Consider the following 21,702-nt stretch of genomic DNA (forward strand, 5'->3'; position numbering starts at 1 on the left):
CTGTTATCTGATTTTAATCTCCATTCTAGAGTTCCCTTCTTGCCAATCAGAAACGAGTATTCAACAATGCTGTGGTATGAAGTCTGGTAACACCATCTGTTCTAATCTGCTCACAGATCTAAATGTATACTAAATGAAACTGATTGAGATCAAATGATTGGCATGTAAACACATTTCACTAGTCAAACGTGAAGAATTATCATTCAGGATTGACAGTGATGATGCCATAGCCTATTTTGAAATGAGGTGTGCCTAACTTTGAGGGTATAAAAATGTATGTGTGGGCATAGGCAGACGTTTCAATTGGAAGATGCATTTTATGTATATTCTATAATGATATTCAGTAGGCTACATCTGTCGGTACAAACTTTGAGTGGGTAGAGGGTGCGGAAAAATGTTTTTATGTAGGCTACACTTTCCTGTAAAATCCTCCTGTTTTCCCGCATTTGGGTATTTTAAATGTGGTCACCCTAAACCCATTGGTTTCTGGACCAATCAGACAGCCCTGAATGTGTTCACATTTGGTGAAGGTTTGGGAGGTACTCAGACCCAGACTCTTGTGGAGAAGAAACTAACGTCTGTGGGCGTGGAGTAGCGTTTGGCCGGAGCAAGGAGGCTGGATAGCCAGGCAATATGTCAAGCACCACAGTGTTGATTTTTTATCTCTCTGTATAGGTTTCTCCCTCCCTTCATGGCTCCCTCTCAGGGGCCATTCAAAATGGGATTAAATGCACACATGTTAGGTGGAAGTGGGACCATTTATTTCAACAGGTTTTTGTCAGCACTATCCCATATCAATATGAAAACATTGAATGTATTTGACAGCAGTTCTCTATCTTGCCACTTATCTTTTAATCCAATGTACTTCGGTCTGATTTTATCTTACATTATCTATGAATTATTCTCATGTCATGATGGTATGTCTATAGCACATACAGTGTGTTGAATGTGAAACGTGTGACTGATATATTGTATGTACTGTTTGAGGAGGTTGACTGCTAGTGTACCAGACTCAGACAGTCTTGAAGAGTCCAGACATGATGTAGTCTGTGTGGTTTCCATCGATGAGGCCGTTGCCGTTGCTATGGATGAACCAGCAGGGGACGTTCTCTCCATTCTTCACATCCCAGCTGAAGTCCCTCTGCCAGCCCCTGCAGAAAAAAAGCAGGGAGGAGAGACAATGATGAGATAAGTGTGTGTGTGTGTGTGTGTGTGTGTGTGTGTGTGTGTGTGTGTGTGTGTGTGTGTGTGTGAAGACATCACAGTACCTTGTCACTGTAAGCTCCTGCCCCTTCACTAGCATGGTGGCATCTGGTTTCTCTGGCTCCTCCCCTGGGCGCATGTCTCTCACCTCAAACTGCACCCCATGGTAAAACTGACCTGTATGGGCATAATACAATACATTCTTATTGATCAGATATACAGACATTTTTCCAAATATACTGCAGTAAAACTCCAGCCAGCAACGCAGATTTCATCTGGCCCTGCCAATGACAGGTTATCCTTTGGAGCCCCCTGGTGATACCTAGCAGGCCGTGGACGCTGGGGGAGAGGAGGTGGCTTCCCTACCTAGCAGGCCGTGGACGCTGGGGGAGAGGAGGTGGCTTCCCTACCTAGCAGGCCGTGGACGCTGGGGGAGAAGAGGTGGCTTCCCTACCTAGCAGGCCATGGACGCTGGGGGAGAGGAGGTGGCTTCCCTACCTAGCAGGCCATGGACGCTGGGGGAGAGGAGGTGGCTGTCCAGGGTATAGAAGCCCAGATAGTCCTGGTGGTAGGGGTGCTGTTTCCACACCTTGTGTAGGATGACCACAAACCGGACCGAGTCCCTGAGGGTGACAGTCAAGCTGCGGTCTTTGGTCACCTGCAGGTCTAAACTGTAGGAGGGGAGAGAGATAGAGGTAGTTTAATCAGGAGGACAGGGAGATAGGATGAAACATCAGATTCCCTTACAACCTTCTGTGGTAGTAGGAGTAGCAAGGGAGGTTGCATTAAATCCAGAAACTCTGGTCTCTCTATATACAGTGTATCAATAGGAGTTATCTGGAAGCCAGAACAGTAAAATAGGTGGGTCATTCCATGTCACCTAATTTTTACATCCTGCCATAAAGAGCACATGTTCAACTTCATAAAACAACACTTTTTCCCATGTCAAGAGGGAATAAAAAAATACTATACTACCAAATAAAGTAACAGGGTTGACAAATTCTTAAATCAGCCATAAATCAACTTGTGAAGGGGGAATGGAAGCGTGTTGCGTGCAACAGGGAGTTGCAAGCTTCACAATTTATTTTATTGTTATAACATTTGTAGCCTGTCTATCTATGGGTAGAAGGGTTTACGTGTTATGCTCGACCCGCTAGGTTTTCCACCACAAAACACCAGAAAATGGCCAAAAGGAATATAAAGGAATAGTTTCACCATATTAAACTGAGAGTTCAGTTCACATAACAGGGCTGACCTTAAAATGAGGGACAGATGTAAATGAATCACTAAACACATAAACTAAATAATCATACAAAGTAATGACTTTGTCAAAGCAACAAAATAACTAGGCCTTTGCAATGAATAGATGTTGGGGTTACGTGGGTTCAAATCTTCCCTAGAAGTAGTGGGGGCACGGAGGGACATGTCATAATGCAGAATTTTAACACTTTAGCAAGTCTTTATTCATATTAAAAACTTCTCCATGTCGTCTTTATTAAAGGCCACTTCATTTAATATAACAGGCTTTTTAAATTCAATATTAGTGCAGAATGTATACTTTCTACTCAAATGGATGCAAAAGGCACTCTTCTTGGAACGACCCAGGTAAGGATGGACTTACTTGGCTCCCTTGAGAGAGGCGGTGTCAGACCAGAAGAGTTTGGCCTGCTTGCCATTCTGGGACACAGTGATGTCATGAGTGGTCACCTCCAGTCTCACCCCCAGCCCCTGGTGAACGATGCCAAAGCGACCAAAGTAGGTGTTCACTTTGCCATCAGGGGCCACCTTCTTGTCCCCAATGGTCTGGCCGTTGACCAAAACACCTGCAAGACAGATTGAGGCAAGCTGTTGGTGTTATGTTTGAATGGTTCATAGTGTAGTTTTAATATTTATTATCTATTTTATGAAACAAGTGTCATGGTTTGGTTTCATGCCTTGTAACATTCAAAGACACATTTCTGTCAAAGCTCAGTCAATTTCAAATAATGAATCATTTCTACAGCTATAACTATGTACTTGAAATAAAGTGTAATTTCTGTAGTCATTAAGTGGTGAATATTTACCTGCCAGCTGATCTCTCACTAGGTTGAAGATGGTACCTGGCCTGTCATCTATGTTGAAGCACAGTGCATCCTCCTGCTCTGGCAACTCAATCATGAAATGAGGGTCCCCATCCACTGCAGAGTCAACAACAGATTATTCCAGTTGTAAAATTAGATTTGGTTGAGGCTAAGCCCATTCAAACTTTTGGATCACTCTCTGTAGTCCTAATGTGGCATGACAGCATGGTGGACATTGCAAATACTAAATATGGTTCATTTAGTCTTTAAGACACTGTTGTTTTTTTAACTTTATTTTGGCAGTTACAATTTTAAACAAGTGGATAAATAGTTATGTTTACTGTTTTCCTTTTTGTTTGGTTAAAAGAAGCACAGAAAAAAAATAGTAAATATTAATATGCAAGTACTTCAGCCTGTGAAAGCAACCTATTTTTGAGACAGTCGCACCAGATAGAAAATCCTGAAGTAACCCATGTCTGACAGAACGGCCACCCTGAATGAAGGGGGACTCACCAAAGTATGTGGGCCTGCTCTGCACCCTGTAGGTGTTGCTCACCGTCTGGGGTACAAAATGACCTGAAAATCACACCAAAGATGTCAGATGGCAAGTAAAAATCACGTACAAAGTGGTCAAATATATTTAATAGATTTCGTCTGAACATAATGTATTTTACCATCCAATACTGTTAGTTTCTAAGCACAAATAATTTGGTGTCAGCTTTTCATGTCATACATTCAGGTGATCCAGTATAATGACTTATAAATCCATTCAGATGAAGAATCCAGTCCTATCCATTCATGGCATATTCTTACCCAATCTCTGGGCTTTCTGCCTTTCATCTGTCAAACAACAGGAGGAAAAAACTGTCAGAGACACCTTTGACAATCCATATATGGATTTCTATAACCACTGAGATAAACATGTCAGATAAGACACGCCAGATGTACTGGTGGTATCCCCCTCTCCTTTCCTCTCCCATCCCACTTGGTCTCATACCCTCGGTCAGCTTGTCCGCGATGAGGGGTTCCTCTTGCTCCTCTTCAGTCTTAGGCTTGGTGACCACCATGGAGGTAAGAGGGGTGACAAAGCTGTACTGCAGGGACATCTCCAGAGCCTGGGCAGTGGCATTCCCCTTCTCCTCTGCAGTTCCAGTCTCTCTGAAACAAAACCATAGGATGAATGGTGTTATTGCATTAGGTTTGGGTTAGAGGATAGGTTTGGTTTGACTTGGGTTAGGTTTGGTTTAACTTACACTGTTGGGCAGAAAATAATGGAATATTTACAAATGTAGTTACTTTAATATAAACATCTCTATTCATTAGATCCCAATTCTCAGATCTCAACCACCAGTGTGTCTTAGACATTTGGATTATTCTAAGCCACCATTTTGTTGTGGAGAGTTAACCATACATCAGTAATAGCAGTTAACTGATCACACTGACTTCTTGCTCAACAGTTGTTGGATGGTGAGGTAGGCCCAAAGACGCTCAGTGAAGTCCCCAAATATGTACTCCTGCTCAGGGTACAGTATGTCCCACTCTTGGGCACTAGCCTGGCCTTTGACAATAAAGTCCTCCTCAAACTAAAAATAGTGTGAGGGAGTGAGAAAGAGAAAGATGGTATTAGATACATAGAGAAGGAGTGAGAGACAAGCATTAGTTGGGTTAAGCATTGTACTGTACATCATAATGAGTGCAAAGACTGGTGCAAAGACTGATCTGTCTTTCTGAGCTCAGTATCAGGGTGGCATGTTGTGTTGTGCCTGTCTGTCTGTTCCTCACCCCCTTTGCAAACACCTCCACGAGGAAGTTATCCAAGCTATTATCAGTGAGCCGGCCAGCTACCACGATCTCTGAGCCGTTGAACAGCTGCTTGTAGTGGCTGGTGGTCAGAGAGTTCACCAGGTTGTCAGGGTAATGCAGGTCCACCTCAGAGAGGAGGGGGCTGGCTACTTCCTCATAGAAACCCTAGGACACAAAGACACACATTACCTAATCATTTATCTTAAATTATTTTCTACAGTGCATTATCACTAATGCCAATATGCAGTATCTATGTATGACCTAGATAGTTTTGTCCATCCTGTGACCCTCCCTATCAGTGATATGGTAAAACCAGAAAACACTGAAAAGTGACTATTGTGAGATTTGGGACACAGCCCTGGTCCAAACCTGAAGCTGGACAGTGGCGTCAGAACCCTCGTAGATCCTCCGGGCCAGTCCCTGGTTCTGTCTAGACATCACATCCAGAAAGGAGTAGTCCACATCATTCCCAAAGCCCAGACAGAACAGAGACATGTTCCCACCCATCGCATCACGGACATTCTCCTGAATCTGTGGTGTAGATGACACTCCTGTACACAAACACACATGGCTGGACCAGTAAACAAATGGACCATGACCTTACTGGCTTGATCTAATATAAAACAATACATCAGAAGGCTTCTTCAATGTTAAAATGGCAGCCCAACCAAATAAAAGAGATCAGAAAGGAAGGAAACCTGTACGCACCTGAGTTTGGCATCCCATCTGTCAGTAAGATAATCATAGACACACTCCTCTCGGTGAACTTGTTGGCTTGTTTGTCTTTCATCATTATGTCCACAGCTTTCATCAGAGCACCATTTATATCAGTGTCTAAAAGGAGAACAAAACAGAAAGTCCATCCAGGTGTTTATAAAATAAACATTAGATATAACAATTTTGTAAGTTCCTTCATAAATGCACCTCACTTAGTTTTAGCATACAGCTTGCCCAAGTGTTGTACTGCCATAGTTTCACTACTATACTCCGGGCGCCAAAGACGTGGATTTCAGAGGGGTTGGGTTAAATGCGGAAGACACATTTCAGTTGAATGCATTCAGTTGTACAACTGACTGGCTGACAAAATGAATGACGACACAAACCTTGTGAATAATTTCTCCCTGTATGTGTCACTACATTCCCATTAAATACATATGACTCACATCCACTGTGCTGTATTCCTTTGACAAATCCTTTGGCTTCAGACACATTTCCCGTGGTGGCCTTGGTCAAAGATCCCTTCCATGTTGAGATATGGTGGTCGAATGTGACAATTCCAAAGTAGTCGTCCTCATGCAGGTCATTCAGGATAGTCAGCATAGCTTCCCTTGTCTATGAGAGATCACAGGCTCTCAGGTCAATCTGAACATCAACTACTATTATAGCTCTCTCTCTTAACCTCTCGCTCCACATCTCACTCTCATATTTTCTCTCTCCCCAGCTCTTTCTTTCAGACACACTATTTCCCTCCTTTCTTACCTGATGCATTTTGTTTCCAGACATTGACCCACTCCTGTCAATGACGAACACTACATTCTTTGGAACTCTGGGTAAGTCCGGAGGAGCAAAGAAGTGCACAAAGTACCCATTCACTATCTGAAAAAGACATGCTGAACATCATTAAGACATGAACACCATGCATTGATGGAATTGACCCCAATAGTGATCCTGTATCATATTCAACACAGCTAACCTGGATGTCACCAAGGGTCTCAGCTCGGTTCACGTCATATTTGATAACAAAATCCCCGTCAATCAGGGTGCCGTCACAACCTGGGCACTTTCTCTGCTGGTCCATTGTTGGGCAGAAAGAGATGTGTGCCTGAGTGAGGGAGGGAAACACAATTTAATACACTTAAACACAAAACAACACATTTCAACACAGCAAAATTGTATTTATCTTTTTGGGACGATATGCTCCGTATGCATTTGTTTCATAGAACAGAACAGCATTATACCTTTTTGTCAGTGACTGTTTTCTCCACCAGAGGGAGAAGCTCGTTGGAGATGAAGGTTCCATAGGCATCCAGGAAGGCAATGCCCTGGGGTTCATAGATATCTGCCACAATCTGTCAGAGACATGGACCAGATTGATGAGACACAGGACTGAGGAGTCAAGATGATGAAAAAAGTGCTGTTTTGGGGTATAAGTGTGTAAACATCTACAGACCTCAAAGTGCTGGACCAGCTGCTTGGGTTTGACCTGGGTCATGATCTCATACTGGCCCAGTTTACGCTGAAGCAACTCCTCGTATGTCAGAATGAAGGTGACGTTACTATTGGCCGCGATGTTCACAGACACCGAAAACTTCTCCATCTTCCTCCCTGATGCCCTAGAGTCCACAGACAAACACAGGTACAGTAGGAGGCCAATCACATTTTAAACAAAACACAGGCTGTGATAAAAGAGTATGGAAGTGCTTGGTGTAATGGAAACATCACATTTGTTCCCTCCTCATTGCCCTGGTCCACTCACTTGACCAGTCCTGCAGTCTGCCCTGTGGAAACAGCTTTCTGATACTGCTTCTTGGCTTTCTCCTTCTCCTTCACCTCGCCTGTGTACGTCTGACCCTCTATCTCCCTGAGATACACAAACACAGTCATTCAAACAAACACACATATGCATTCACACACACTTCTACATATGCCATGACTGCTGACTGACATGCTGAAGTTGGTGATGAAGGCAGTCTTGGGCAGATCCACCTCAAAGAATACTTCCTGAGAGGAGTTGGCCTTGTTCAGAGCACTGGAGGTTATGACCGTGTGAGCGAAACGAGACGCCACCTTACAGGCCACCTTTACACTGTACACCTCCACCTGAGAGAGGGAGAGATGGAGGAAAAGAGAGAGGAAGAGAGTGGCAGAGAGAAAGGAAGAGAAAGAGGGATAGAGATACACGGACATGTACGTACATAGGAAAAAACAGAGAGAAACAGCAACAGAAGTGTTTTGAAATGTGTGTTTGTGTAAGTAATGACTATCCGATACGCCTGTAAAAATCTCACGTTTTCTCAAAACATATTTTCCGGATACAGCTGAATAGTGTGGAGTAGGCTGCAATGACTACAGGATGACTTCAAAACAAATGATTACAGCTGTACTCTTGTGAAAGAGTACAGCTGGTTCAGTGTAAAAAGTCCACGAAGGCATGGATTCCTAGTGATGGAGATGGTGATAGCTTATCATTATCCTCACAAAGATAATGTCAATATAGTGTATTTCCTTACCTCCATATTATCTGTACTTCTTTTCTGTAAAAAAAGGTATAGATTCAGACAGTATTATTCATTTTCTTTTTTACAGAGTACACTATTTAGTACTCTGACATTTTTTACTTTTTAAGTGGCTGAAATCAGTACTGTTACTCAAAATCAGTATCTATACTCAAAAGGTTAGAGCGTTTTTTTCTGGGGGAAATGTAAATAATGAAATATTCATCAGATATCAGATTCACCACAGGGAGGGTGTTCAAAAGAAAAAGTCTGACAGATTCTGTGACAGATTCCTGTTTTGATTTGTGTCTGACAACACAGTTTGCGTCAATGCTGAACTACCACAGTACCTTTAGTAGCCTTGTAGCACCATCAGAGCGCTGCGATACAAATCACAGGAGAAGTTTAATATTAGGATCAAAATGTCATACAAACTAATTTAAAATTCACAGTCAAATTAATTGTAATGCATATACATAGATATTAGCATGACTATAAAATGAAAGCACACACACACGGAGCGAAAGCAGAACAGAGATGATTCAAATTAGATACGGTACAGATATATATAGAAAAACTAGAGTAACACTAGATTATAGCAGGAGCGGCCAGATGTGGTCACAGGAGAGTAGATACTATAGAAACCGTGGAGAGTCACCTGTGGTGTGGAGTCTTCTCGTGAGATGACCAGAGCTCCATGCGACAGAGCTGGGACAAAGACAACGCCCCAGAGCAGCAGCACAGTCCACACTCCAGACATGACAAAGATGCAGCTAAACCCTGACTTCACTGCTTAGAAAACGACAACCCTTTCCTACCCTACTGCTCCACTAACAGGAGTGACAGACGATGTGTCTGCTTTATACTGGATTAACAACCAGCAGACCCAACCCATTTTTTACTTTTCAAGTGGCAGAAATCGATACTGTTGTCTATACTCAAATACAGAGTTGGGTAACAGTGGCCGAACAAATTTCACAATCATTTACTCAATCATGTCCTCAAAGGTTAGATAGCAATTCTGGGAAATTTTTTTATGAAATATTCATCAGATATCAGATTCAAGAGAAAAAGTCTGACAGATTCTGTGACAGATTCCTGTTTTGATGTGTGTCTGACAACACAGTTTGAGTCAATGCTGAATTACCACAGTACCTTTAGTAGCTACACAGTACCTTTAGTAGCTTCTATCTACAGTAGATACAAACGACAGGAGATACGTTTAATTTTAGAATCAGAATGTCATCTAAACTAATTTAAAATTCCCAGTCAAATTCATTGTAATGCATATACAGTTGAAGTCAGAAGTTTACATACACCTTGGCCAAATACATTTAAACTCAGTTTTTCACCATTCCTGACATTTAATCTGAGTAAAAATTCCCTGTTTTAGGTCAATTATGATCACCACTTTATTTTAAGAATGTGAAATATCAGAATAATTGTAGAGAGAATGATTTATTTCAGCTATTATTTCTTTAATCACATTCCTAGTGGTCAGAAGTTTACATACATTCAATTAGTATTTCGTAGCATTGCCTTTACATTGTTTAACTTGGGTCAAACGTTTCAGGTAGCCTTCCACAAGCTTCCCACAATAAGTTAGGTGAATTTTGGCCCATTCCTCCTGACAGAGCTGGTGTAACCGAGTCAGGTTGTAGGCCTACTTGCTCACACACGCTTTACAACCCTAGTAAATGGACAAAACGGAAAGCTCTGTCTATTCAGACACTGTCTTAAAAATAACAAAAATCTGCTATTTCAGTGTTTTGTGAGTGTTACATGAGTGTTACTAACTTTATTGCAAAAGCAAATATAATGGTAATGCAAGTCAATTTAATGATCTAGTTGTTTTTTTCAAAATACTAAAAGCCCTCTCTGTTGAGCAGAGGGCAACCAGAAGTGTTTATTGATGCTGTACCACCCATTTACCAAACCCTACTGTCATTTATTCCTAAGTATCAGCCAACAACAATCATTGTCAAACCGTTCAACATCTTCAGCACCATGGTCATCATCACATTTACTTTATCCCCACTCCTTACTTTGAACAGGAGCATTAAGACAAACACACTCATACAAACATACCTGCACTGTACTGCAGGCTGACCTAGAGTCACTCAAACTCTAGGTCTGTGCTTCTGTCAAACCAACTGAATGCTACTGCAAGTCTAAAGCTCTGGGGCACAAAATGAACACTCACAAACATGGTAGGTTCACATAGGCACATTGTCCAAAACAAAGAATGAACACAAAGAACATCCATAGACCAGTGATAACTGGGAATTGTGCAAGAGCGGAGAGTTTTTTTCCCGTTGGTTGTGAGGACACACCCTCAGGTCCCATATCTACTCCGTCTCGGAATGAAAAACACTTAGTAGGCTGGGGATCACCATGGTTTTGGCCCAAAATAACTTACTGTAAAAAATAAACAGGACACACCAAAAACAATAAATAAGTAATGGAAGAGATCCCAGTTAACGGTCATACACAGAGACAGGAAGAGAAGGCTCCGAGCCAGGCCTATATACCTAAACGGTCAATGGGTGGGCTTGAAATTAGGGTTTCAGTCCCTTGAGTCCGGGTTGGGTGATGCATTGTGGAGACAGTCCACTCTGCACCGTCTTGACCCGTCCTCCCTCTACAGTCAGGTAGAAGTGGAAACAGTTAGAAACGTGAGTGCTGTGGTTATTATAAAACACTGCATCTTCACAGAGCAAAGACTCCATTGGAGCATCAAGCCACACCTCCTACATTCCCTTAGCCATGCATGAATGGAAAAGTCCACACAGACAGACACACACACTCCTATAACAGGCCATAGCAGTGAGCCATTTCTCATATGGAATCTAGATGAGGAATACAATCACTTTCTGATTCGGAAGAGTATCAAAAGTATTAAAACATTAAAATGACAGAGGTTAACTTAAAGGCGGGGGGGGTAACCAGGTACCTGTTCTCTCCGTCTACATCGAACCGAGGTCACCGGCTAAAGCACAGAAAAAGTAACACCCATTCACAGTTTAACCTGATGCAGTAATATCATTCTGGACTTCTGAAGAGTCAGTATGGAACAGAATTAGGATAGTCATTTAATAGGATAGTTAGGGTGCTAGCAATTACACTGCATCACCAACTCAAACACACCCAAACCTTCCTATTACAGACCAGTGCTAAAAGTTCCCAAAACACAAAGATTAATTTCCCCAACGAGTGTCACTGAAACACCAGTGACAGATCTATGGTGAAATCTCCTTTAGACATGGTATGTAGTTAGCTGCAGTAATCCTTTCCATGGGTTTCTATTCTCAGTACAGAGGCTGCAGGAGTCCCATGTGGATGTGTAGTAATGGCAGTCCAATAGGCTCCATGGTCTGCAGTCTTCCATGATCCCACCTCCCTATATAGGCCCCCTACTGACTCCAAAGAGACCAATGCCAGCCTGCTGTTAGAAGAATCAAGTACAGGTTGCCAGCAGGCTCCAGTCAGGGCAGCAGACCCTGGAGGAGGAGAGAGTGGGGATGTGAGTAGACACAGGAGTGGGTCAGACCAGGTCAGACTGGGTAGGCCCAGGTCAAACAGGGATCCCCATAAGGTGCTTCTTCTTCTTCTTGACCGTCTTGAGGCCAGTGAGTCGGCGCACATCCTCCTCCTCAGAGTCATCCATCTCATCGTCAGCCGAGAACAGGATCTGAGAGAGAAAGGAGTTTGGAAATGAGACCAAAGAAAGCCATATGCCTAGATGGATGACACTCAAAGCAACCCTGAGTTATGGGTTAAATGAGTTGAATCCCAGAGCTTAAATGCTCACGGACACCAGCAAATTTCCCGTGTCAGCAGAAACGTATCATTCGTCCTCAATCTGCCTCGGTGGGGTGGAAGGATGGGGATGGGTCTGGTTGCTTAACCACTAGACTACCAGGGAGATGTGGTAGCAGGAACACAAATGCCCCGGACTATTTGATAGAGGGGAGGAGTCTTTTAGAGTGTTATTTGGGTGTAATATTGAAGCTTGCCATCAGGGTTTTACTGAAGCAAAAACTAGCTCCAACTCATCACAATAAAACAAGCCTGTGATAACATAGCTATATGCCCCCTTTTATAATGAGAGCGCGATAAGATCACTGCTCTGAATATTTATGTAGACAGACTTTTTATTTCAGCTTGAGGCAGATTACCTAAGCCATACATGCTCCGTGTTAACCTGTACAGCAGTGTTTCTTTAGTAGTGGGTTTGGGCCCACTGGTTAATTGCAGATAGTTCCTGTGACTGGAGGAACTGCCCGGTCTGGTACACCACACCCAGATGTCTATGAAAAACTACTCCCGTCACAAATTCCATATACCGGTAATTCCATAGGACATGCATTCCTGATATTAGACATGATGGTCTAGTGGTTAGGATTTGGTGCTCTCACCGCTGTGCCTGGGCTTGATTCCCGGTCAGGGAACATGCTTTCAATAACTCCTAGAATCCACTGTCACAAAACATGGTGCTTTGGGTGATCCATAAGTAACTGTGGAAACCAATTATCTAGCTATCACAATCAACTCAACATTTGATTCCAAAGCAACTCACTACTTCCATTTATGATGAGAAATGTGGTGCTTTGGAATCAGAAAAAAAACCCACTCCTTATAAATGTTTTTACAGTTTCTGATGAATAAGAAATCCCCCTGCTCAAGGCAGACTTAAATGACTTCATCCATGAATGTTTGAGTGTGGTGGTTGTCTCTGGTCTATGGAGCAGATCACAGGGCCAGGTCCATCTGGTTTACAGGCCTGAAAAGTGACTGGCCTTGGGCACAGGGTAGAGTGATTCACAGCCAAGAGACAGGCTTCTGCTGGTGCTGGGCAAGTTTGTCTACACAGCCAGGGGAGGATGTAAGTTAGCCTTGTGGCTCCGTCAACCTGAGGCAATGGGAGGAGAGAGAGGCCACACAGGGCCTGCGAGGAGAGGGCTTTTGGGGAAAGGAGGAGGTGGACGAGGCTCAGAATCCAATCTTAGGACTTTGTGTATATTCCTCCTTAAGATTTTTCAAAGCTTTCCCAAAAAACAGCTTTTCCAGTGATTTAGGTGTGTAATGTACACTGAGTGTATAAAACATTAAGAACACCTGCTATGATCTCTTATTGATCTGCTTAAAATCAACTTCAATCACTGTAGGTGAAGTGGAGGAGACAGATTAAAAGTCCTTCATTAACCTAACTACACTGTCCAATTTACAGTAGCTATTACAGTGAAATAATACCATGCTGTTTGAGGAGTGCGCACAGTTATGAACTTCAAAATGTATTAATAAACCAATTAGGCACATTTGGGCAGACTTGATAGAACATTTTTAACAGAAATGCAATGGTTCATTGGATCAGTATAACACTACACAAATACACTGTCATCTAGTGGCTAAAATCTAAACGGTCTAAACTGGAATAATACATTGTGGCCTTTCTCTTGCATTTTAAAGATGGAAATAAAAAATATATGTTTTTTCTTTGAATCATCTTTTACCAGATCTAGTGTGTTACATTCTCCTACATTAATTTCACATTTCCACAACCTTCAAACTGTTTCCTTTCAAAAGGTTTCAAGAATATGCATATCCTTGCTTCAAGTCCTGAGCGACAGGCAGTTAGATTGGGTATGTCATTTTAGTCAAAAATTGGAGAAAAAAAAAAAAGGGTCTGATCCTTGGCCTTGAGACAACGGAGACATGGATTGCATGTGTGCCATTCAGAGGGTGAATGGGCAAGACAAAATATTTAAGTGTCTTTGAACCCGGTATAGTAGTAGGTGCCAGGCGCATCGGTGTGTATCAAGAATGGTCCACCACCCAAAGGACATCCAGCAAACTTGACAACTGCAACTCAATTTTAGGAAGGTGTTCCTAATGTTTGGTATACTTAGTGTATGTATATGATTGGTTGTGTGGTCAGGCCTCAATCTTTTATTAAGCATTGTGTCCATGACTTAATAAATGGCCGTGTCCATATCTTACCTCAGACTCTGAGTCGTCGTGGGAGAGTGCCCGCCTGTAGCGTACCTTACTGTTGCCCCGCAAGTCCTCCCCCATCTCCCGCTCCTCCAGCTTGGCTTTTGTCCGTCCCTTCTTCATCAGGAAGTTATCTACCACCCAAAACATCAGGGCCTGAGGAAAACATACAGTACACAGCTCAGTGAGCAAGTACAACAGACACACATGACCGTTTGATGATCACACACAAGCCTAAATGGCTAAAATCCGTAGACATAAACATCACACTTAGTTGAAGCAATTACATTTCAAAAGGGATATAAATATCGGTCAATTTTGCTGCCAACTAACTGACCCTCATTAACCGGTCAACAAAAGGTTAAAAAAATGTCCAAACAGTAAAATTACATCTCAGACAGAAAATACTTTTAGAGATCTGTATAGAATGATGAGATGCTGATATTTCCATCCTAACAATGGGAGTTGGACCAAGGCGGGAAAGGTGGCGACAAGCTTAGGCCCAAAATAAGACCATAGAAACCTATTGGGCTTATTTTGAACAGATTTTGGCGAGCGTGAAATCTCTTGCTTGCCATATCCTCTCTGGTACCTTGCATTCATACAAGGACCAGACATATTTCATTAAGAGCTGAATGGAAACATGCAACAATAGCAAGCCTATCATATTATAGTTCAAAAGGCTATAGCATATTATTGAACATACAACTCCTGTAATGAAGCATCTAACCAAATGCCCTTTTCAAACATTTGCCAAAATGCAATCTGCGGAAAACACCATTCTAAACCTAATTTGAGCAGTTGTGACAGATTAAAATCTCTGAAATGTAGAAAGGGGGAATGTAATAGCAACAAATATGATGGGATGCTAATATGGATCGTGCCTTTGGCTTCTGAATAACGAAAGAAAGTTGATATGAATTAGAACAGGAGAGAAATGCTGGTTAATGGCATGAGGGGAAAAAATTGCCTCCATGTTTCTACGGATCGATTTTCTTAAGGCTACTTTGAAGCAAGGTAAGACATGCCTCATTATTTGAAGTAAAATTATCAGGTTTTAAACAATTATACTACCTCGAGCTCACATTGCAAAGTGGTGGGTGACGCACCATTAGTCAACGGTCGGCAGGCTATAGTATACACCTGAACGGCTAACTTTAATTATGAGTTGAGAAATAAAAATAGCTCCTTTTAAATCGTGGCCACCAAAATGTTGAACACACGATTGCATTTAGAATTGTTAAATTGTTGTGCAATGACTGGGCTTCCAAAAGCAGGCTTCGCGCCAATAGCCTACAGACTTTTTAAGGAGCTACTCTCACGCTGTCTGACAGGTGGAAGGCTATTCCACTCCTCAAACTAGGCTCTGTATGCTGTGAGTGTTTGATAAATAATAAACATGACGAAAAAACAAACATGACAATTTAATTCCAAAATTAAGAAAATTACCTTAAAGACTGATGAGCATGACCAGTCAAATGTATTTTCAGCAGCTAACCGATTAACGGTAAAGATCACTAAATTTATTTTCAATTGAGCCCTGCCTCACGGAGGCACTGCACACTTAACTTACATTAACAAAGAACGGGACGATGAGCATGACGATGGCCAGCTCCAACTGAGGGTTGTTTATGGGGTTCAGGAGAGCCAGCTGTGAGACACACAAACAACAGTAAAGAAAGACGGTGAATAAACAGTACACAAAAACACCAGAGTTAAAACGATAGAAACAGTTTACAGTACTGTTAGTACTCATACACTTTCCACAGTCATAATATAACTGAACTGACACAGTGGTCACGTGGTCAGGAACCTACCCATTATGCCCCCTACTCACCTTCTTCCACTGGGGGATGAGTAGGACCAGGATGATCAGGACCTTCTCAAACATCATGATAAGGATGTAGAGAGCACACTGGCCTGCCCATGCAGTACACTGCACTGGTTCTCCTGTGTGCGCATGCACGCACGCACACACACACACACACACACACGATGAACAGGTGACCTACGGACTAGACACACAATTCAATAGACAGAAACAAACAAGCAAAACAGACAAATACCAACCCACAGAAATATCCAGACAGACAACTCTATATTCCACTTAAAGGGGCAATCTGCAGTTGCTACATCCATTTTTTGGACTTTAAATTATAAATCCATTGAATCTTGAAAAACAAATTCTAAATGCCTCATGAGCTTGGTTAAACGGTCATCATGCCCCATCAGAACCCAATATATAAGCTTGTTTTACTCCAATGTCTGTAAACAATAAGTGTGAACAAACATACATGCCTCGAAACATGGTTAAAACCATAATGTTTGATATGGTCAGTCCTTGCATCCAAAGCTCTGTCTATGAATTTGAGAGAGGTTACATTTCTCCAGGTCCACTGCATATTACAACTTTAAATCATAGCACCAGGGAAAGGTTTCCATAAACTCTGCCTTTGGGTAAACAATTTAATAGTGATCGACTATGTTTGATGTGGATGACATTGCAGTAGTGCCCTAGGCAGCCACTCCCCTCTCCTGGACACCATTTGTACTACAGGGTGAAATGATCTCTCATCCACACTGACACACATACACTCTCACCATATTCTCCGAAGCGTAGAGCATCCCACTGCCTCCACTCTACGATAGCACTGATGGCCCTCACCCCGGCATAGATCAGCAGCATTCCAAGAGACGCATCCAGGAGGAAGTTAATGAGGTAACTGAGGGAGAGATGAGACATTGTGTCCACTTCAACCTTGAAGTGCATAATGTTATAGAGACCATACTGACCAGAAATATAAAAGCAACATGCAACAATTTCAACGATTTTACTGAGTTAAATTTCATAGAAGGAAATCAGTCAATTTAAATAAATTCATTAGGCCCTAATCTATGGATTTCACATGACTGGGCAGGGGCGCAGACATGGGTGGGCCTATTCCCACCCACTCAGCCAATCAGAATTAGTTTTAAAGGGCTTTATTACAGACAGAAATACTCCTCAGCCAGCCCCCCCCGCCAGAAGATCCCACAGGTGAAGAAGCCGGATGTGGAGGTCCTGGGCTGGTGTGGTTACACGTGGTCTGCGATTGTGAGGCCGGTTGGATGTACTGACAAATTCTCTAAAACAACGTTGGAGGTGGCTTATGGTAAAGAAATTAACATTACATTCTCTAGAACAGCTATACAGCTCTGTTGGATATTCCTGTAGTCAGCATGCCAACTGCATGCTCCCTTAAAATCTGTGGCGTTGTGTGACAAAACTCATACTGTTAAATCAGCTTATTGATATGCCACTACTATGCTCACTAACAGGGATGCAAACAAAATTTGCGCACACAATGTGCGTATGGACATTTATGGGATCTTTTATTTCAGCTCATGAAACCAACACTTTACATATTGCATTTATATTTACTACATACACAAAAATACAGAGGCACAGAGACAGACACACTCATACAGAGACACACTCACAGTGAGCAGGGGTCCTCCTCTGTGAGGTCAGACAGGTAGACGTTGGCAAAGTGAATGAATAGCATACCAATGGCCTGTTTGGAGGTGTCCAGGAACCTGGTAGAGTTGCCGGGCACAGGAGGGCCTTTTAAGAACTCTTGAGAATTCAAGTTCTTTCAATAGCTCAACATCACATTAGAAAAAAATCTTAATTTGTCTTGTGTTTATCATAGTTGCGTTTCTTGGTTAATAGCAATATCGAAGAGGATAAGTTTGAATACTGTGGTTGGAAGTGGGATGGCTGCCGTCTTACCAGATCCTCCAGGGCCTTCTCTCATGCTTGGGCTCCCTGAAGCGCTTCACTGTAGACAGGACACAGAGTCACATATAGGACTGCCTTTCTCACACACCCACGACAGCAGTGGGATGAATTAGTATCCCGCTCTGGGGCAAATCCAAATCATTCTATTCATGTAAATTAATTAAGGCCAGCTCCAGTCTGAACTGAAATCGGCTTTACACTTTCATCATCAAGTTTAGTATGTTGGGCAACATCTCAGCACAAAGTGTAATGGGCCCATTTCTATGAATATGGCCAGTGTGATGGGAAATGCAGTTCAGTTTCCCCTTTAGCACCATAGCCTAACCCCTAACTAATGGACTTTAGCACCATAGCCTAACCCCTAACTAATGGACTTTAGCAAAAAAAAAATCATTAGGCTATATTCCCTTAATAAGTCAGCTATTGAGATGCCATGTTTACACAAGGCAACACCATAGAGGATGATGATGGTAAGAGGAAGTGGCAGACTACTGTACATTACATACTAAAATGTCACTGCTTGTTACTAATGTGCCTATCATGATATTATCCACCAAATCTCCCTTCCTCTGTGAGCAAAATAAATACTTTGGTTGTATCTTATGAGCTGAATTTTTTTTGTGCATTTGGCACTGTAATCAAACCCATTGATAGATCAGAGGACCTGCTAACAGTACGCAACACCAGGCAGGCATTGTCATATTACATGTCACACTGTCTTGGTCACATTTCAACATTATCACCTGGGGTACCAACCTGGGGATGAGAATGATAATAAGGTGGGTGCTTATAGTTGTCCTATTCCACACATGTACAAGAGTGTATTAAGTGTATTGGAATGAGTGTATTGGAAATGTGATTTTTGCATATCCGAACTCTCCCTGAGACATCCTCGGAAAGTGGGGTCATGGCCTGGGTCTGCTAACAGCTACCCTTGAACAATAAGGGTTCAATGCCTTACTCAAGGGCATTGACAGATTTGTCACATTCTTGGCTCTGTGATTCAAACCAGCAATCTTTCAGTTACTGGCCCAATGCTCTAACCGCTAGGCTACCTGACCCCCTGCACTGTAGATTGGTGTGTGTTCAAACACAATAGCCTACATGAAAGACAAACTGCCCGTCTCAGTGACTGCTACTCTGGGGGTTAGGCCCCTGTGTACGAGGTGGAAGCCCTTTCTACTAAAGTCTAGGTCTACACTATAATTAATCCTTGTGTGAGTGATGCAAGAGTGTGTATTCTCTGAACACAATGTAATGGCTGACAAATAATGCTTTGGCTGTTCCAGACAATAGTCAGCATGTTTCCATGCCCGCCCTCTTCTAACCTCCATCACACATGATTGATTCCTGGGTGAGAGAAAAGTAGTTTAATGATTTATGACTCCACTAATGTACTGGACATATCTTAAACCCAAATTGAGGATTAGGGTATGACACCTCTAGACAACAGTACCCTAATGTGTGTTAAATACTTTACTGTGTGGATGCATGTGCGCTGTCTGTGTAATGTATATCTATGTCACCTGTCGGAAGGGTAGCTAGTTTTCCTAGTGTTTTGCCCAAACAAATGTTTACACTGGAATTTGCATATGGATATGCTGTGACTTCAGACTTCCTCAGACTGTTGAGTGTGTAACTACTGACACACCCTGCATGTTGGCTGTGGGCTGGGCTGTGTGAATGTGATGATTCAGGCCCAGTCAATTCCCACTGAGAAAGCTGCCTAAGGCATCATCACTGCTCTGAGAGCTGAAAATGCCTCACCTCTTGCTGTGAGGCTCCTCTCTACCAGGGCCACTCTGCTGACTCAGTGGTCAAAGAGGCACTCAATGAGGTCAAATTAGATGGCCAAAAATGAACACTATGGGGATGGGACAACACATTTCACACTGTATAATCCAGTATTTTGAAACAGTGTATAGGTAATGACTGCCAGTGATTATTGACAAAAACAGACTTCCATTCTAAACAAGTAGCCTAAACAGGTTATCCAGTCTCAACACTGCACAGTGAAATTCAATTTTACAGTAGGCCTAACTGCACAGAACAACCGACCATAAATTAGCACATTTTCCACAGTCAGAGTGGGCATCTGGTTGGCTGTACTCACACATCAGCGTACTGAAGGCCACCATCGCTAGAAGGCCTTGCAGGAAGATGCCGAAAGAGTCCATCAAGTCACCATTCTCGCAGCCACGGGTGTCCGCATTTGGTGTGGGGCGGGCAGACACTGGCGTGTTGGAAAAAGGCATAGCTGACAGAACCACTCCCGAGACAGCCACGTCCCCGGTTTGGGAAAGACGACTCACCCCACTAACCGCCATAGTAGTAGACCAGTTTAAAGGTGTATTGGCGGATGGCATATACCGTAAATAAGCAATAAAGTCCATTTAAATGTCTTCTCCACACAGAATGGGCTTCTTTGTCATCCAGTTGTTAGCTGGCAATCGATTAGTTATGCAGGAGTATTTGGCATTAAAAAAAAAGGTTATCTTCCTTTTAACTGCGGAGCCATATATTCACGTTTCATATGTGGCCAGCGTTAGCAAATATATCCCAGTTGTTGATAGTCCATTGTATCACCAAATAGCCACAAAAGAACGGCATACCATGCATGTCATACTCATTTAACTAACATATTATTGGTTTACTAACAAATTAAAATCCAAGCTGTGGTTTGCATAAATTAGCTATCGATAGCTAACGAACATAACTAGCTACACAGCAGGCAATCATGGACAACGCATATAACAATTAAATACATGTGACGACGCAATGTTTACTAACGGAAACATTTGCAACAAAGTTCCAAAAGGAGTCATCCCAAGGCATGTTCTAACTTCATGTCATTTCAGCAGAGTTCCTAACCCTTTTAGCGGTGCGCGAGAGGGTTAGCAAATGAAGCTAGTTTCACCTAGTTATGTACCACTTAAACATTTTAAAAAGTGTAAGCAAGCTACTTGAGTAAACACCACTGTTTTACCCTGTGACGAATTAAATTATATAAAAACTTCGCGTCAGGGACAAACCACCAGCCTACCAGAACAAGTGATGCTAACGGTACCGGTAGCTTAGCTAGCTAATCTGGTTCAAGTAATTGCAATGGATCCCTTGTGCATGTATGAAAGGCATGATATTGATATTCTCACGATTTCGGATTTGCTACTTTTTCATTTAAAAAAACTGTTTTGCACAAAACATGGGAACGACCAATAATTTGCTCAATGATCAGAGTACATAGCTATTAGCTACCACTGGAATTTCCAGCTGCATCCTTTCTGAGCCGACCAAAGCCCATTGGCATATTCATTACGCCAATTCTGTTGCAAAACGTTTCCCAAACGGAAGAAAATAGAACAAAACGGGGCGGGACTTACCTGAATTTGTCCAATAGAAACTCTCATTTTCGTTGCAAAAATTGTTTGGACTAATGATTACACAGATTGCCCACTCATGTTGACTTTACGTAAAGGTTAATGTGATCGATGTGACACAACGGTATCATGGGAAGTGTAGCTTGGAACGATTTTGAACCGTGTTAAACTCATAGAGCTCGCCAGCTTCAACTCCGAAAACCCGGAAATGATTTATCTCTTGTTCGTTCAACCATTGCTATAGGGTAAATGAATGGGGAAAGAATAGG

The 21,702-nt window shown here is 42.4% G+C and overlaps 2 protein-coding genes across 4 annotated transcripts; both read right to left on the minus strand.

Moving 5' to 3' along the window:
* Positions 1 to 739: 739 nt before the first annotated feature.
* On the minus strand, positions 740 to 9,121 carry LOC112219365 (inter-alpha-trypsin inhibitor heavy chain H3). Of its 2 annotated transcripts, none has more exons than XM_024380551.2 (22): positions 8,940 to 9,121; positions 8,632 to 8,661; positions 8,297 to 8,320; positions 7,732 to 7,886; positions 7,543 to 7,647; positions 7,237 to 7,399; positions 7,025 to 7,135; positions 6,760 to 6,888; positions 6,546 to 6,662; positions 6,230 to 6,398; positions 5,775 to 5,900; positions 5,436 to 5,617; positions 5,046 to 5,231; positions 4,707 to 4,846; positions 4,261 to 4,421; positions 4,077 to 4,103; positions 3,777 to 3,839; positions 3,267 to 3,380; positions 2,825 to 3,026; positions 1,702 to 1,874; positions 1,269 to 1,380; positions 740 to 1,151 (listed from the first exon to the last, which is right to left on the minus strand). In XM_024380551.2, exons 1-22 carry the CDS (start codon positions 9,039 to 9,041, stop codon positions 1,013 to 1,015), a joined length of 2,730 nt encoding a protein of 909 aa, XP_024236319.1. In that variant the 5' UTR covers positions 9,042 to 9,121; the 3' UTR covers positions 740 to 1,012. The 2 variants fall into 2 exon arrangements, 1 of the variants encoding a protein (XP_024236319.1); XR_006078584.1 differs by having other exon boundaries at positions 1,051 to 1,151; positions 1,658 to 1,874.
* Positions 9,122 to 9,862: 741 nt separating this feature from the next.
* Positions 9,863 to 21,559, minus strand: LOC112219355 (store-operated calcium entry regulator STIMATE). Of its 2 annotated transcripts, none has more exons than XM_024380537.2 (8): positions 20,170 to 21,559; positions 18,048 to 18,096; positions 17,756 to 17,851; positions 16,877 to 16,998; positions 16,113 to 16,225; positions 15,849 to 15,926; positions 14,327 to 14,431; positions 9,863 to 11,972 (listed from the first exon to the last, which is right to left on the minus strand). In XM_024380537.2, the coding sequence occupies exons 1-8, from the start codon at positions 20,447 to 20,449 to the stop codon at positions 11,856 to 11,858; spliced, it is 960 nt and encodes a 319-aa protein (XP_024236305.1). In that variant the 5' UTR covers positions 20,450 to 21,559; the 3' UTR covers positions 9,863 to 11,855. The 2 variants fall into 2 exon arrangements, with proteins under 2 accessions (XP_024236305.1, XP_024236297.1); XM_024380529.2 differs by having other exon boundaries at positions 14,282 to 14,431; positions 20,170 to 21,386.
* Between the last annotated feature and the right edge of the window lie 143 nt (positions 21,560 to 21,702).

This window comes from Oncorhynchus tshawytscha, linkage group LG02, assembly GCF_018296145.1.
Source record: "Oncorhynchus tshawytscha isolate Ot180627B linkage group LG02, Otsh_v2.0, whole genome shotgun sequence".
NCBI classification, from domain to species: Eukaryota; Metazoa; Chordata; class Actinopteri; order Salmoniformes; family Salmonidae; genus Oncorhynchus; species Oncorhynchus tshawytscha.

Excerpts from the sequence above, each read along its gene's own strand:
- LOC112219365 (XM_024380551.2), bottom strand. The coding sequence starts at position 9,041 with ATGTCTGGAGTGTGGACTGTGCTGCTGCTCTGGGGCGTTGTCTTTGTC. Across the intron at positions 7,400-7,542 it reads CAGACTGCAGGACTGGTCAA|GGCATCAGGGAGGAAGATGG; the intron begins GTGAGTGGACCA and ends TGTGGACTCTAG. Across the intron at positions 6,889-7,024 it reads AAACAGTCACTGACAAAAAG|GCACACATCTCTTTCTGCCC; the intron begins GTATAATGCTGT and ends TCCCTCACTCAG.
- LOC112219355 (XM_024380529.2), bottom strand. The coding sequence starts at position 20,449 with ATGGACTTTATTGCTTATTTACGGTATATGCCATCCGCCAATACACCT. Across the intron at positions 18,097-20,169 it reads GGCCTTCAGTACGCTGATGT|TGAAGCGCTTCAGGGAGCCC; the intron begins GTGAGTACAGCC and ends TCCTGTCTACAG. Across the intron at positions 16,226-16,876 it reads TCTACGCTTCGGAGAATATG|GAGAACCAGTGCAGTGTACT; the intron begins GTGAGAGTGTAT and ends ATGCGCACACAG.